The following is a 17,817-nucleotide window of genomic DNA, read 5'->3' as shown; positions in this document are numbered from 1 at the left end:
GGATGTGGAGACTCTCTTTGCCCACCCTTGGCAAATGACCTGCTGAACACCACCTATTAAGATAAGAATGTCAGTGGAAATAGTTGGGGGCAGAGAGGGGGATTAAATACCTAAAGGTGTCTGAAGGGCATTTGCCCAAAACTGTTCCTGTTGAAACGGAAATCCAGCACCAGCTGGGTTAAATGGAAACCAAGCCACTTCAAAGGGAATTCGAAGCAAATAAGAAAATGACGTGGAAAAAAGAATAAAAGCAACGTGAAAATTTCTAACAGGAGGCAGAGACCTATGGGTGGAAACAGCTGACTGTCAAAGCCTGGTTTGACACTGCCATAAGTCACCCCTCTGGCATCACACCTCTGCCTCGGACAGCGAGAGCAGCCTCCCCATCCGACATCGTGAGCTGCCGGCTCTGGGGCTGGTGGGGCGACAGTGCGGACCACAGCAAGCAGGGACCCACAGCTCAGATTTGTCTGTGCGCTTGAACTCATGGGGCACTTTCTCACCAGCTTGTGCATTAACAGTTCATGGGGAACTGCACAGGTGCACAAAAAGGTAGGGTACCCACATCTCCTTACCAGAGGGGTGTGCAGGTAGGGTAACCCACACTCCCAGAAGAGGGAGTGTGGGCATTTAACCCACACATCCTGTGAGAAGGGGCAAGTGTGTGTATAACTCTGTGTCTGTGCATGATTAGAGCCCTTTGGGATCAGTTACAGAAAGGTGTTTCAAAATTTGTAGGTGTTCATTAGCATTTTGTAGAGTCTGGTATTGTGATTTATCTGTTGTATTAGTGATACTGATCCTGAATGTATAGTTCACTGATCACAGTTAATTACGTGTAGTTGCACATAAGCAGTCAGACAAGCGTGTTTGGAAAGGAAAACAACCTGAAAGTGCAACTGTACAAACAAAGGTGAGCCCATTCTGCATGTCACCCCAGAGGTCGTGCCAGCTTCTTGTAAAACAGTCTTGGTAACAGATGGCAGATTGATCACCTGCGCGAGTGCATAACCGGTCCTGCTTCTGTTGAAGCGGTGTTACGTTGATAATGGTTTCAAACCCTTCTCGGCAGCGCCACAAAACGTATCAAGGGGTGCTGACCATGGGTAGTGGCTTGGCAGGTTGGATAGTCTTTAAAAAAAAAAAAAACAAAAAAAAAAGTCACTGTGCAGGTAGTACAGTGCTGGGACACGTTACCAAGGGAAGTTGTGGGGTTTCCATCCTTGGAAGTTTTCAGGACTTGGCTACACAGATCTAGACACTTGGCTGACCAGATCTAGTGTTAGGTAGGAAATCACGAAACCATTTTGAACCAGATTTGGTTACCCTGAGTGAACTGAGGAGTTCTTCTCTGGGGCAGTAGGTAAAGAAGGGGATGGGGAAAGAACGTAGAGGTGGGTTACAAATTGGCTACATGCAGAGAACAATGGATGAGAGGAAGGCAACCTGTGGAGCTCTGCAATGGTCAGCCCAGTGTGGATTTTCATATGCAGTGTATGAGAGGGACTTTGAAATTTGTTGATAAAATTAAAGTGACATGCAACGTCTGTGAGGGAAGGCTTGGGATTTTAGAAAGGAAGAAGTCCACTGAGGATTTGAGTAAAAGAACTAGGATGAAATTTAGTACAGAGTGCAAGATTACGCACAGACCAGTGACAAGAAATTCTGATACAAGTCGGAAGCTCATCAGGTAGAGATGCGATGGGTTCAGGATTTTGATTCATTATGTGGGTTTAATGACAACTCAGCTGAATCACAATAACCATCCGTGTGACTGCTTTTAACTCACGGTAAGTATAAACCGCATTTATCTAAGTGAGCCCCTGTGAAGGAAAACTACCTCACATTTGCTCAGCGTGGTGTTGGTGGCTGGGATCATGTCAATGTGCAGCAATGTGTTAAGCTGCTGTAACTTCATGATCTGTCTGAGCCCCACTTGCATGGGGGACGGTCAGCTATTAAGGTTTTGTAGCTGTGAGCAAGGGAGCTGTCATTCTAGGATGTATGAAAACATATTTTCTGCAGAATTAGTATTAATGCTATTGCACAACTCACTGATAAAATCTGGGGAGTGTGTTTGCAGTTTTGCTCACCCAGAAGGTTGACTCGAAAGACGGTGACTGCCGGAATGATTAGGGGAACGAAGAGCTTGTTTTCTGGCAATAAACTAGAAAAACATAGATTGCTGAGCATAGTGAAGGTTGAGATGGCATTAAATATTGTCAACATAAATGCTAGGGAGAGAAGGGAGCTATCTGAAAGCTAAAGGGTGAGATGAGCACAAGAAGGTAAAGAACATGGGAACTGGGCATGAGTACTGGTTAAACTTAGAAACAGTTTAAGTGATGAGATTCAAAGCAGTGGAATTAATGTAGTCAAATCTAACTCGTTAAGAAAGCACTGGATAAATACATCAAGGGTACTGTATGATGGTGGCTGCCTGGCACACCAGCTGGCTGAATTTGATGGCCCAGGAGGTACTGGTTCCACTCTTCTGTTTCAATAACATAAGTACCAATGTTATCATCATCATTATTATGAGAAGGATTACATCTGTGTAAATGAACTTCAGTAAAGACATCTTATTCTTTCTTTCATTCTTCCTGTGTTTAATAGGAGGTTCAGCTGAGGTAAACCCAGGAATTATTCATATTGAATTTATTTCATCATTGTCTCTCATTTGTGTGAGCTTCTGATATATGAAAGTAACATTACAAAGAGCCTTTCGTCTTTTATTCAAATGGAGAGTGTCAGATGGAGGTTAACAAAGTTGTTTTTGTTTGAGCGTGCAGGAGCAAGTAATCAAGTGATGTCATTTTCCCTTTTCTATTTCAATTTCCAGTGAAATAGCAAAGTTAAATTATTATTGGCAAGGCTTTCGCTGCTTCTCCATTTCTCTTCTGCATTTTGACCTTAAACAGCTGACAAACTAATGGATTATATGTTGTTTTTTCTCTAGTTTTTCCTGGATAATGCTGTGAAAGCTCTTCCCTCGGTTCTTAATTCATCAAATGCAAGTTTTCCTAATTCGAGTAATCAGACACGGTGGTGTATACAAAACAACTGTTTTTTCCTGCCGGTAAGTTCATTTTACATTTCTTTGTTTGTTTACCACAATTACACTAAATTGACTGTTGCTGGATCTGCTTGAAGTTAAACACCCACCAGTTTTTAAGACTGCAGCAAAAGCTTGATTTTTTTTCAGTCACCTGAAACTGCATTTGAAGGAAGTGGGGAGTTAAAGGAGGTTAGTACTTCTGAAAATAGAGGTTTTAATGAATGTCAGATTAAAAAGCAGGAAGCAGTCTCACCCATGCCAACAAATGGGCTTTACAAGCTATCAGGAGAAGACACGGTGACTGCAAAGCAGACTGTGCACTGAAAGCTCCGCATCACTGTCAGTGAGAAAACCAGGTTGGTCTGCAGACCCGTTTCACCCGTGGCAGTGGTAGACCTGAAAATAATCACCACTTCCATTACTGGCCTGGCAGTAAATGTGAACTCTGTGATCACCACACTTCTGTCGTTGCAGTGTTGATTTAGAGGTGGGGTGAGAGGGGGGAAATACAACACTCGTGTACCACTGTATGAACTGTGTAGAAGATCTGAGCTGGTTTGAAGAAGATGTCTTAGCGTGAACAAAAGCACAGTGGCACATGCAGAAGAGGGGGAAGGACATTCCTGCAAAAAATGGGATCTGTATCCTAGAGAACAATGATTCTTAAAGGGATTACAAAAGACCTGCAGTTGAACATAACAAGCTGTATATTGTGCCGAAATAGGTCAATAGTCTTTGCATGAATAAACAGGAGGCAGCGAGAGGAGAAGGGAGATTATTTTATCTCTATGCAGAATTGATGAGACCACTGCCAGAATGGTGTGTGCTGATTTCCACACAATATGTTTTACACGAAACAGCTATTCACTATGTCAAGCTAAACAATCCTAGGCACACACACAAGCGAGATGTTAATTATGTTTAGAATTCTCCTGGAAAAAAACAATTGCGGTAACTGCAGCACTTAACAGACTTTCAGAATTTCCCTGATAAAGCTACACAGCTACAGAGCATGAGTTTCTGTTTTGTATTTTGAAGTTTAGCTAACTAAATACGACCAGGTATGGATCAGTGCCTACATCTTCTTTTGGCCCTGACATCAAGTTGTCCTTGTTGTCAAAGATGTGATACAGTTCTTCTCCCAGCCTCTGCATATGTTCACGCTCACAAGGACACGGAAATAAATTCTTCCAATGCTTATTTATATTTTTTTGCTTTTTTAGATAGCAGGTTTCCTAGTCAGCTTTTTTTATATTCCTTGTTATAGTTTTGAACATCTTTAAAGGTGTTTTGTTTTCTTTTTTGCCAGTAAGTTCTCCAACAAGCATCAGAAGGATACAGTTTTCAAAAATGATTATTAAGATTCAATCTGCTGTTCATCAAAAAAACTTTGTGTGTCTTTTTCCTCTGTTTTCCCATGTATAACTAAGATGTTTGTCAGCTCTTCACGTGATTTTGCACATTTCTAACAATTAGTGGTTTATAGACTTTAAACTATTGAAATGCTTTCTTTCATCAAAGAAACTTAGATAAATTGGCACAAAAAATAATGTTAAAATGTCGTTTCTGTTAATAATAAATGAGAAGGTTAGGCTGGCTAAAGTTTTTTAACACTTTTCCCCTCACTTTTTTTATTAAACAGCTCTCAAACGCACATTATTTTCATTCTCCGGCACTGCGTACCTTCCAGCTTGAAAAAGCTACAAATGCCTTCTGAGTTACTAATTTTAATTTTTTTTTTTTTTTTTAATCTGGGAATAAAATTATTCTGTCTTTACTGAATGAGATATTGCATATTTAAGATGGCATTAAGTATGCCTTACTTAAATCCTTAAATTAAAAATTCAATCTTTTGAATCTGTGTGTTAGCTTTAAGCTTTATTCATGCAGATAAACTTCCTGTGATTTATGACAGTGAACCTGACAGATCTATTGACTATGTCATCTGAAATGAGTGAATAAGAGATTTTGTAATTACTTCAGCCCCAATAGAGTTTTCTGAGTTGTATTCCTTGCTCTCTTGCTCTTTTTAAAGACTTAGGAAAGATTACACAGTAAGTTTTAGGGACTTTGTGTTTAGTTATTGATTAGTTCTGCGATGATGCTTCTGTAGTTTCCATATAATAGGAGTTAGGCCTGGGAGATTTCAAGTCGTGCGTATCTCTTCCTGTGATAACATACAGTGTGGTATCAGTGCTGCCATCTCCACATGATATATAAATAAAAGTCGTAATACTGACTTCTAAAAGATGCAGTTTTGGAATACATTTTATTTGGCTAGGGAATTCCAAAATTACTTTATTTTCAAGTTTTTCTCCATGGACATATTGGAGTAGCATCCCTTTTTACTTTAATAAAGCGCTTTATAACCACAGAAGTCTTAAATTTTAAGAGAAGAGACCAAACGCGCTGGGCTGGAGATAAGATCCTAAGGGTGTAGTGTACCGGTGCAAGGCACCGGGCCTGTGATCCTGGTAAGAAAGGCACTCAGACTCTGCAAGGTATTCGTTAAAATACCATTTATTGGAGCTAGCACAGGAAGAAAAAAGAAGGTAGATGGAGTTACATCCCTTCAGATGCTGGGAACTCCGAATCGTGAAGCATCAGATGGTCCTCCAGTCAGGGATGGCATGGGGTGCAGATCCCATCTGTGGAGAGGTTACACAGCATTTTCCTCTTCTGACCTCTTATGGGATTTTCTTAAAAGGAAACATTTCCATTCATCGTTTCTGCTGTCAGACAAAACTGATGTCTGTGAGAACTTGCTGCTTCACTGTTAGATAGAGTCGGGGCCACACAGGCGGGATAACCACCGCTACCACGTGGGAGCTGCCTGAGGGCTCCGTGGTTGCAATAAATTGTCTGAGCTGGCTGAGGTTATCCCACGGCCAAGGGATACACGGAGCGCAGCCCGGACCTGCGCCTGCTCAGCTTCGCTTCTGTGGGGATTGCTAACTCTTCAGCGTGCAGTGATCTTCCGGTTGAGGTCACTGCGAAGGATTGGTATCACTGCAACTCTCTGCCTTGGAGAAAAGCCTGTGTTGTCTGAGCCCTTTATATTCTTCAGTAGGTTGTGCAGAGGTGTAGGATGAATGAGCCTGAAACAAGTCTTCACTAAGAAACAAGCCCAGCATACCTGCACACAGAAGCCGTAATTTTTTCCCAGCTGGGCACTAATTCCTCTGTAGGAAAGTTCACGTTCATTCGATGAAGTGAGAGCAGATCGTTTGGCCCAGGAGGCAGGCAGCTATTTGTCTGATGGCCTGCAATTTTTGTGCTTTGACAAAGACCAGACCTCTCATGCTATACATGTGACAGTAATTCTACTAGTCCTGATTTTCTGTATGTCTACATTGACAGTTCCTTCACCAAATTGTTACTGTTTTCCAGTGTCTTGCCTGCTTTGTAGCTGCGTGCATCCTTCAGAGAAGCTAGGTAGACTGTTACCTTTATTCCTCCGCAGTGTATCTTTTGAAGCATTTTGTCTTGCAGTTACTCCTCTGATTTTTTTTCAAGCCTTTTTTCTGAAAAGCTGAAAAGGTTAGAGAAGGATTCAAGCTACAATAGTTTAAGCATCTACTAAAATATACAAATTCTCTTATTATTAAAAGGGTGAAATTTCAGTTCCTTTGACAGGAATTGAAAAATGCGTTTGCAGCATTGAGCACCCAGAAACAACGGCCTTGAATAGCCTTGCAAGGTACGGTTGGGAAAAGGTTTACTTAAGGTGGCATTTTCAAAAGAAAGCTTCATAACCTGGTGTGGCTGTTGAAGCAGAGTTGCCTGCGGACTCACTGCCAGATCTGCTTGTTACTTACTGGAATCTTGTATTGCAATACACAGTAACAGAGTCCGCTTTCTTAAATGTGTGGCTGTGCCACTCTTCTCTAGTCCATCCACCCTTGTTTGAAATCTTAGCTTAGATAAGGGACTGTGAGGGACGTGGTTTAGTAGTAACTTGGCAGTGCTAGGTTAGTGGTTGGACTTGATGATCTTAAAGGTCTATTCCAACCATAAAGATTCTACGATTCTAAGATTTTCAGTATCTAGTTTATGTATTCCTATGAAACACTAACAGAGACTGTCTATTCCACTCGGAAGTTTCTTGATCTTTGTTTGTCAAACTTCATCCAGTTGTGGATTCAAGGCTGCCTTTTGTTTGCTTGATTCTTTTTGGAAAACTAATTTCACAAGTAGAATGCCTTACAGAGTGAAAAATAGATGCTGCTACTTTTACATAACACTGAATTTGGAGTGTGACCTCCTGTGGAATGCAGCCATTGGAGAAGTTTTATTTTTGGTGATTCTGAACAGCAGTTCTTTCTTATTTCAAGCCAACCTACAAGCAAATTACAGTAACGACAGAGATTCACATAGCAGATCAATTCTGTCTGATGGTTGCTGTGAAAATTATTCTTCTTGGTGATCCTCCAAAATTAGTATACAGTGATTCAGGTTCTGTCAAAAGTACTGCCATCAACAAGTCAACAGTAGTCTGAAAATAGCATATCTAGAAATAGAATGCTTTGTAGTTTCAGAAAAGATAACTCCCTTACAAGGTCCAGGACTGTAATTTTCAGGAAGCGTCTTTGGCAAAGGTGCTGTATGTTTAGGACTAAGATAATGATTCTAGTGAGAACATATTGTTCCTGTTTTAGCATTAGTTTTGATGCTCTATTCCATTTCCAGAAGGTATCCAGAGAAAATATTTTTCCAGGAATTCAACTTCAACCATACATATTTTTGTTGATATATATGACATAGGAAAGAAAAGGCTTTTTTTAACAACTGACTGTCTTCTTATGTGTTATCATAACTCAAGAGGATTTGACAGAAGGATTTTTTAATATTTATATTATGCATAGGCCATGTTAATAATTTTGTATTCTTCGTATCTTAGCTTTATTTCTAGAGTTTGTAAAATTGTGTATCTATGAGCTTCATAACAACTGTATATTGCAGCAGTTTACAAATACAGCAAATAATGGCAATGAAACTGTTGTTTTCAGATCTTTAGACATATTCCCTTGACCCTGATGCTAATAATACATATAAGGTAGTTATTGAACTCAAGCATGAGTGAAAACCGTGCTGTAGCATGGGAATAAATCTTTTGTCAGTCTGCTGGCAGAAGGCTCTTGCATTAGACTTCAACACCAGCACTGGTGTCCCATGAATAGGCACTCCTCGCTACTGCAGATGAGTAAATCAAAAGTGCCAAAGGGTGAAAATCAGGGAGCATAAATTAGGAGCATAATCTGGATTCTATTGAGTTTGGGGTGAATTGGAGCCTAGTGAGAAAAAGGCTCTATTTTATGAAATACCAACATTTGGTTGTTATTGACTGTCTATAAACCATAATGTCCCAGGTTGTGATAGATTCCATGCTTAAGTAGCCAGGCAATAATTTCTTTTTTAAACTAGACTGAGCATTTCATTATGTATGATTTCCTACTCAAGAACCAAAGTCTAAATATTTTCCATTTAATTTTTCTTTGCCAGTATTTTATATACAGCTGCATATTAGGACTCATTTCCTGTTCTGTTTTCCTGAGGATAAATTATGAGTTGAAAATGGTAATAATGTTGATTGCATTGGTGGGCTACAATGTTATCCTTTTGCACACTCACGGGCCCATGCTGGATGACTACAGCAAATTTATGTATGCAACGGCATCTCTTAGAAGGTAGGTGGATACCTTTAGTCCTTCTGAAATTAATAGTATACCTCTGTCAGTTCTTTTGTCATGGAACAGATTTTTTTGTTCCTGTGTGTTTGACTATATAATCTACAAGTCACAATTTAAAATCATTGTCATGCTGCAGTTAATATATGATTTGATGTCACACCTCAGAGCATTAGAATGAAATAAACAAGTCTGGGCAAGGTGTTTAAATCACATACTGTAGGAAATAGAGTATGGTTTAATTTGCATTTTTATAATAAAGCACATTAGGAAGAAGTCATCATTAAGGTTGTTCAGGCCTAAGGCTGAACATAATTAAGGCTGTTAAAGCATATTTGCTTCAAGCCAAAGAAAATCAACTTCCGCAGAACTAGTACATTGTCTTAAAACTTTACAAATGCAGTGTTAGCTATTGGAAAAAATAGACCAACAGTTTGGATTTTTTTACTGAGCTTGCAAATTTGTATGCTAAATTTTCAGTGAGACTGCTGAAATCTTAGTTCTGTGTGATAAGACAAAATTATGACTCTAATTCTAAGTATTGCTGTGTAAAATAATTTCTGGACACATGTAATTTCTACCTCATTTTGAAAATAAAGAGGCGATTTCTCTTCTCTGTAGGCTGAGTCTGCAGTGCATATGCCACAACAGAAAAACTGAATATTCAGAGTAGAGTTTCAGTATCCTTTTTTGTGTGCTGTAAACTGCTCAGTATCTTTAGGACACGGAGACAACCATGGAAAAGGATCTGAATTAAAAAACAAGTGTATGTTTTCTTTGCTCTTAAATCTAAAGATTAATAAACAAACCCAAGTCTTTATGTTTCCGTTGCATTAGTGGAAATGGTATCTCTGTGATGGGATGGAGAACCACGTGACAGGTTAGATTTAGCACGTGCTTCTGGCAGCCTTGATTTTGCCAGTCAAGCTGTGTGTCTGTTGGTATTTTCCTTCCTAAATCTTCTCACCCAGGTTCTTCTTTCAGTGGCATCAGTAGGAGAGTGCTAGTGCAAACTGTATCCCATTACCTCTAGTGTCTTTTCCCAATGCAGGCTTTTCAGTAAACTCTGTACAAGATCTAGTTCGTGCCTTCTATAATTCTGAGGTGAAAAGACATCTTGGGAGTCAGGTGTTTTAATCTCTGTTTCTTCATATTTATTGGATAAGGTCAAGCTCTCCATTATGGAAGTAGTGTTATTACATAAAAAAAAAAACCCAACAACTCTTTTTAATCTGCCTGTACAGAATAAGCACCAAATGTTCTCCATTTGTAATCAAACAAGGATATTCTTTCTACTTAATCCTCATCTTATTACTGGACTTCAAAATGTAGGCACATTTCACAGAATGTAGTAGAAGTAATTAAAGCTACATAATGGAAATGATAATATTTCATCAAATGATAAAGCATATCATATTTAAATTGTCTTAATTTAAATACCAGGAAGTAGTATAAATTGTGGTCTTATTCTTGTGCTAAAGTAATTTTGTTTTAAGTTTTGAGCAGCTTGTTTTACTTAGTTTTTCTTTTATAGGCCAGGAATACTGAAAGACCTGAAGACAATGGGCTCAATTTCTTTGTTTATATTCTTCGTCACATTACTGGTTTTGGGTAGACAGGTAAGATGCACGCTTCTCTTCATCTGCATCCGTGGACACAATGCCAGCCTCCACCTGCAGCCTCCCAGCTTCTCAAACATTTTTTAGATTTTCTGACAAACGCCTTCTGCCCTACGCCCTTGCAAAAGAGTGTCAGAAGCATTTAAAAAGCTATTTTCTTTATTACCTTCCAATACGCCCTTAAAAGTCACCAGTAACTGTCATTGAGACTGTAGACATTATGCTGATAGTGTGCTGTAACTATTGCTTGTCATGCTGACCAATATTGTCTCATATCTTCCTAGTGTGCTCCCATCTGTCTGCATCCATCTGCTGTCTCCCTAGTTGCTTAATTACAAGCTATTTTCTTCACAGTTATTACCATTTGATGCAGACACAGAAACAACGTAGCATGCACACAGAAGTGTACCACATGCTGAGGCCACAGTTGCACTAAAACTATGACCCGACAGGAAACTACTCTTTCTATTGCCCAGTTGTGCTTTTTTGGTGCAAACGTGATGTCAATGGTCTTACCCTCTACAAAGTTGAGGGCAGGTTGCAAGGCTCTCTCTAAATCCTCGGGTCTGTACACGATCCATGGCTAAAAGCTGCAATTCCAGTCGGTTGTGCCAGGAACGATGCAGTGCACAAGACAGGGCTCTGAGATGGAAGAGGCAATCCATGTGAGATCTCATGAACAGCCTGTACCTCCATAGCCTGCAGCGTTGGGAAGGATCTTATCCCACACTGTCTGTAAATCACTCACTCACATTACAATTCCCCAAAACATAATGACTGTCATTTAAATTGTCAAGCAGGCCCTGCAGGTTACTAGACAAAAAATTCTTATTTGGCAGCTTCTCCAGTATTTGCTGTAGTGGGGAACATCCTTCCTGAGTTAGAAATAACATTCTTCGTCTGCCTTGATGCCAGCACAGAATTAGTTTGCTCATTTGATGACAGTAGCAGAGGGTGGGGCTGGCGCACAGCTACTTCCACTCAGAAAAAGGTATAAATACTTCATCGCACCAGTTGAGAACCTTTAGTCCCTGTCAACCAAGGTGTCAGATGGAGGTGGTAGGTGTGAAACCAATAAAAAAGGAATGAAGGAACATCATCTTCACTGGGCAAGGAGAATATTTCTTTGTGGGTTCAGTCACGTCAACAAGAAAGTTTGTTTTGCATACAACAGCGTGTGCGTGTGTGTTGTTCCCTGTCAAACCAATTGAAAAATGATCCTGTAATGGAAAAAGTCTTTTGTTTTCAGATCTGTAGGTCCAGGATCCTTGTCGTGATACCACTTGTTTGTGACTTTTCAGTCTGTTGCCTTTGATTTTTCTGCTAATTTCTTCTCTCTTAAAGAAGGAGAAAAAAACAACCTCTGTGCTTTCAAACACTCTCAAGCAAAGTCTAAATGTTAACTAGAAAATGTTATGAACTAATTTTTAATACATACCTGGCATAAGACCTGCCATTTTACGTTACTGTTAGTGATACTGACAGGTAGCAAATGCTTGGGAAAAGAACAGGGGAGGAAGTGAACCTGCGTAGAGTGACCCTTCCAGGGACATACGATTCCCACCTTCTGCCAGTTGGCATTTCTGTGGCAATGTTTAATAGCTATTGGTCGCTCTGCTTTCTGTTACACTGTCTGATCCCTTTGTAACCCATTTTGTCTTCCTGGTCTTCCCAGCATTGTCTGATAATGAATTTCACAATTTGATAAAAAGTCATGTGAAAGTATCCATCTTCTTGTTTGTTTTTAAACTTTCTGCTTGCTATTTTCATTGAATGGCACTTGCAAAACGCTGTCAAGCCATTTTGGCAGCGTAGGCAAAGTAAAATTCTTCCTTACCCTTCTTCCACAGAGGGTAATATACAAGTAATTTCTCTGTTTGCTATTGCATGTTTCTACTTTGCAGATAATAACATGTCTTTTCTCATCTCTTAATGTCTGATCATTTTAACAATGCTAAACATAACAGCCACTGATGAAAAGGGTGGTCTTTCCATTTCCCTTAAGCTGGCATTGGTGCTCCTCTGTCCCCAGAGCGAGTAACCAGAAGGTTCATCTAAACAAAAATCGAATGGTTTCCTGCAAGCCTAGCTCTGTAAACCTGCTCAGCGCTAGACAGATTGATGCCTGTCCTGGTGGAAAAGCAGGCGCGGGAATGTGTGTCTCTGGCTGAATGGGGATGAAGAGAGGGAGAGCTAGTATGTCATTACACGTTATATGAGCCAACTTAATTCTTAGGTCCAGATAATACTTTTAGCTGCACAACCAGCATCCCTACTGAAAGAAGTAGACCTTCCCTCAGCTACTCATTCTTATCCTTGTATCTCCTCATTTGTACTGTCACAGCTGCCTGTGGAGCTATATAGTGGCCCAAAATAGGGAGATGATCTGGCTTAAAAATTAATGCTGGAAAAACAGTTGGGTTTCAGCCAGATCTATTTCCTGATCTGTTTTTATGGTGCGGCTGCAGCAATGCTTGTGCCAAAAGAATGCGCATAGGAAAGGGGTGAGCAGCCAGCAGCCGTGCCAGCGTAGGCTACAACCATTCCCTGGCACTTTAGAGAAAGTGACGCATTTCATTTTGCATGCATGCCACTACAGTTATTTGAAAATAGGGTGGCAGCAGGCAGACGGTATCTTGAGAATGGTGACTCTTGCACCCTGCCCAGGCATTGCCCAGGAGAATGCAGATTGGTATGGGCTAGACCGTATAAGAAATGTGCTCACATTTAAATATTATTGAGCATTAAATCTCTCTTATGGCCCCCTTTGAATTACATAGCCTGTGAATTCCTTCCTCATCAGTACATAAAATTACACATATCTCGTTACTCTGTAGGGTAGGTGAATATTTTGGTTTTTCCCATGATTGATTATATTGTGTTTATCAACACCGAACTTCATTGGCTTCATTACTGCTCAGATGTTTATGGCAACTTTCCTCAGCCGTGAAAACTGTTTATTTGTATTCTCTGTTCTGTTTTTTAGTGAGCATTTATTCTGTGAGAGGATCCTTCTCAGATAATGTAGTCTTTTCAAAAGCCTCTTCTGAAAGAATTTAATGAAAACTTATTCCAAACTTCACTCCTATTCACATGCCCATTGACTTATTTGTAACAGAGGGAGGCATGTTTACAGAAGAGGTGTCAACTCTTCCCCATTGTGTCAGCTTTAGCTAGTATGTCTAAATACCTCTTTTTCTTAGCATAGTTTTCTTCCAAAGTACCTTGCTGTATTGTTCCCAGGGTCACCTCAGCTCTTTTCCAAAGATTCGCTTTATACCCTATTTGTCAGTTCTCTGACGCTGTGGCTGTTTTGAATGATCAGGCTATCTGCCAGAAGATTCAGACCAGCAGCTTTTCACTTTGGTTACTTTAAGGCTGATGACTTCTTGTTGATCAGCTTACTAATGAGTTCTAAGACATCCTCTGCTGACGCTCCATGTTGAGACAGTTTCTCAGACTTGCTGTCTGTAAGTAATGGTTGTGAGGTGAGGCTGAAAGAAACACAAGATTTAATTTCTAGTGATCTTACCTGCTTTGGTGTTTCCGTTGCTGGTCCGTTGCTGGACACCACAGCATTCATCTCCCCTGTCTGTAGACACCTGCAGCATCGGCAGCTACTCTTGAGCTGCTTATCTTGACTTCCTATGTGATGTTCTTTCAGTTAGGAGAATTAGTTCATTGCCTCACTCCACTCAGGCAACTACTGAAAATAGACCCAGGTGAGTGTCCCACTAGTGTTTGAAAATATAGATAAACCCGTCTCGGTGCAATCAATGCGACATAATAAGTTCTTTTTGCACTTAACTGCTTTTGCCCAATAAGTTACCGCTGATTTGAGCCTCTGGGGTGGGGTTGCATTGCATTGCCTTGCACAGGTGCATGGTAGTCTCTTGTCCTAGAGGAAGCCAATTGCTCTGTGCTGCCTGGAGGAACACAGCGTCCTTCATGCCTCCCTGGGTGTTCCACTATGCTCACCCGCTGGGAAGTGCTGTTAAGTAAAGAAGGAAAATCTTGTATCTCAAGGATATTGTGCCTGCAGATGTATAAGGGCCATTCGGAGATATTTTCATTCTGATATGTTGAAAAGGTTCTGGAGATAACAGGTAAAGTAGAAACAACCTTGGTTTTCATATGACTGCAAGGCTACCAAGATTGAACAGATTCTTTAATGATGTGCATACTAAATTGGCTAGGTCATACAAATAAAAAAGCCCACAATTTACAGTTTTAATAGGATAGTGGGGTTTTTTTTGTTTTTTTGAAAGTCTGAAATTGAAATAGTCTTTTTGAAGTAAGGTAAGTTGAATTTTTAAATTTCAAAGCAAATTGTAGAATATGTTCTGCTTTATTTTTTCTTATTTCTGAGTCATTTTTTGTGGCAGCCTAAATTTCATTCAATAAATAATACAGCAGTAAATAAATTATCTGTTTAATACTAGCTGTCAAACAAGAAATATATCTTCTTGAAGACTTCATCTTACCTAGCATTTTTTCCTTTCAATACAAAGTTGCTACAATGTATGGATGCTTAATTTCAGTTTTATGCCAGGCATCCAGTTTACTTTTGTCAATTTATGCCAATAATTCTGACATCCCAGGTTTTTATTGGATGTTTTTCTGCATGAACACAATGGGTAGCATTTGAATTTATCATGTATGTGGGGAACTTGGATGTATAAATATATAATATACATATTTAAAAGCTTGCCAAATCATTGTAATGCCACCTCATTTCAACTTTCTACTCTAGCTTTGGCTGTGATCTCAACAAAATATCTGTGAATCATTTTGAGCTGTGACAGCCTCTGTCCGATCAGAAGGACTACTCTCATTTTGATGTGAATGCTTACTGACTGCTAATAACACTAGCTAGTATTTTTAGGTTTTTCTATAATAGGATTGTCATCATAGTCATGTTCTCCTGGTTAATAACATAGTCTTCATTGAGGCTGCATGGTAGCATTAAACCAATGGACTACATTGAAATCGTTCTTGATTTGTATCAGCTGAAATGATACAGTCAGGCCAGTGGAGGCTTTACTGTAGAAATAATGCCATAGAATTTATGAAAAAAACATTGACAATACTGAAATAAGTAGAGGGAGCTCAAAAAAATGCATTTTTATTCATTTCTCAACTTCTTTTTAATGAAATCGGATCTCCAAAAATACTGATATTCCAAGAACGTTATACATTTCCATATAGTTCCAGCTATCGTTATTGTTGGGGATATTAAAAAATGATTATGAAAACTCTGGGACAAAAAGAAAAGAAATATGAAGTATTACAGAAAGCAGTATTAAAACACAAACAAACAAACAGAAAAAAAAAACCAAAAAAAACCAAAAAAACCACAAACAACCAAAAATCCCAACAGGACCAAAACTGTGTTGGCCCAACTGACTGAGCTATTTTTGACAAACTGATAATGATTTGATAAGCAGAAGGCATATTATGTCAATGGGCTGTTTTTTCTTGTACTGCCCACTTTTTACCAGGCTGATGACATAAGTTCAAGTTGGTAAAAGCTCGGGTCTTCCTGAAATGGCCATTATTGTAAGTGACAATCTACACTTCAGATAAATAAGACATTATATTAAGTTGCAAAACTGTAAATTGTTTCTAGAACAGTGCTTGATTTCTGGAATTCATTTCTACTAAAGCCTGAGAGTAAATAAATACATCTTCCATTGTTTAAAGCACCTTGCAACTTTATTTTTTTCCTGGACCTTTTTATGGGCCTTTTTGTTGCGGGGGTGGGGCTTATGATTTTGATGAAGTGTACGTCACACAGTGTGTGCTTGGGGTTTGATTTCTGTGTGATCTGTAATTGTACTTGAGTGGCCAAATAATAGCCTTGTAGGCGTGGTGTACTGTGCTTATTTTGTCTCTTAAACCTGTACTCCATCAGGACAAGATGCCTATTGTTTCTTTACCTCTGTGTCCTCTTGTAACAGAATGAATATTACTGTAGGTTAGACTTCCTGTGGAAGAACAAGTTCAAAAAAGAGCGGGAAGAGATTGAAACCATGGAGAACCTAAATCGGGTGCTTCTGGAGAATGTGCTTCCAGCCCATGTAGCTGAACACTTCTTGGCAAGAAACCTGAAGAATGAGGTCAGCCATCTCTGTATATCCTCTGCTCTGTAAGAAAGCAGCGTATCCTGGAAATTCTACTTAATGCTGATTTGAACAGTAGGTCCATACAGTGAGATTATAGATTTGCAGTCACTTTCAGTCCCCTTTACCTACCTGAGATTTCAGCTTGCTTTATAGCACTGAATACACCTTAATACCTTGAAGTAAAAAATGTGAAATTATGTTAAGTGGCAATGCACTTTGCCTTTCAAAGGAGAGGAAAAAAGGTTGAGGAGGATCAAGGGGATGGTTGAATCAACATGGATTTAAATTTAAATCATATGCATTCTGATACTTTTTCCTTTGTGATTAGAGTGGAGCTGCATCCAGGTTCTGAAATTTCTTTTGGTGACTGGAGACGTTGCTTACTGCAGTGAAAATTAACCTTTTCCCTGAAACAGCGGCTACGTTAATTCTAGAAGGAGGTTCTGAACACTGAGTTACCTGTTTACTCACTGCTTATGGACCTAATCCAAGCACCAGAAAAGGCAACCAAAGAGCCCTGTCGACTTTGGTAGAAATTAGATCTGCTCCTAATATTGCTTTACAGTTTTAATAAAGCAAAAAAGGATGAAAAAAATTAGAGAGAGAACCATTTAGAGACAGTAGCAGTTACAGAGATCTTAAATGCAATAGTTTTAATTACTTGTGCACACCAAACAATTGTTCCAAAACTGAGAAAAGAGGGGAGAGGGCAGCTTTAGGGATTCATTTTCGATCTCCTGAGTCAAAAACGTCAATGTCTTCTCTTTCACTGTGGTTTGCATTAAGCAGTACTAATCAGTACTTTGTATCAGTACTTGAGTACTACCTGCAAATATTCATTTGGTAGCTAATGTCAAATGAAGACTGCTGTGGGGTTCCTTTGAATCCAGTGAAGACCTTGGCTGGAAGCCAGGTTGGCTCAGCTCCAGTTCTCAGTTCAGGCATTAAACACAGCAAACCATCAGGAGATTGCTTTCTCATTTATGTGCTATTCCATCTCAGCTCCCCAGCAGAGCAACACCATCTGCTCACCTTTGTATTGGCAACTGGATTTATATTGTCACCCTTCAAAATTCTTAGGTTCAAATGAGCTTTAGTAAATTTAGCGAAGATCAGAAATGGTAATGTGCTGAGCTCTCCTATCTATCATGTCAGACGAAGTAAAAATGATTTGACATAGTTTTAGTAGCATTCCTTTAAAAAAAAATTTACTTGTTTCTTGTTTTGTTTCTCTTTAAACACAGTTTTTGAAGGGGGAAGTGCCTTTCAAATCCCTGGAAATGCTCAAGAATATAAGCATCTGTCATGTCTTAAGACTTGTTTCAATG

General features: G+C 39.5%; 1 protein-coding gene across 2 annotated transcripts in view; it reads left to right on the top strand.

Annotated features, from left to right (window-relative positions):
• ADCY2 (adenylate cyclase 2) overlaps nucleotides 1-17,817 on the top strand; it is a 226,179-nt gene that overhangs the window by 193,505 nt on the left and 14,857 nt on the right. For both annotated transcript variants that reach the window (XM_074576250.1, XM_074576251.1), the window contains 4 exons: nucleotides 2,960-3,079; nucleotides 8,561-8,745; nucleotides 10,280-10,364; nucleotides 16,325-16,483. In XM_074576250.1, coding sequence (XP_074432351.1) covers nucleotides 2,960-3,079; nucleotides 8,561-8,745; nucleotides 10,280-10,364; nucleotides 16,325-16,483 — 549 coding nt within the window. The remainder of the gene's footprint in view (nucleotides 1-2,959; nucleotides 3,080-8,560; nucleotides 8,746-10,279; nucleotides 10,365-16,324; nucleotides 16,484-17,817) is intronic.

The sequence above is a fragment of the Larus michahellis genome, chromosome 2, assembly GCF_964199755.1.
Source record: "Larus michahellis chromosome 2, bLarMic1.1, whole genome shotgun sequence".
Classification (NCBI taxonomy): domain Eukaryota; kingdom Metazoa; phylum Chordata; class Aves; order Charadriiformes; family Laridae; genus Larus; species Larus michahellis.
This window is presented reverse-complemented; position numbering and strand designations above follow the sequence as displayed.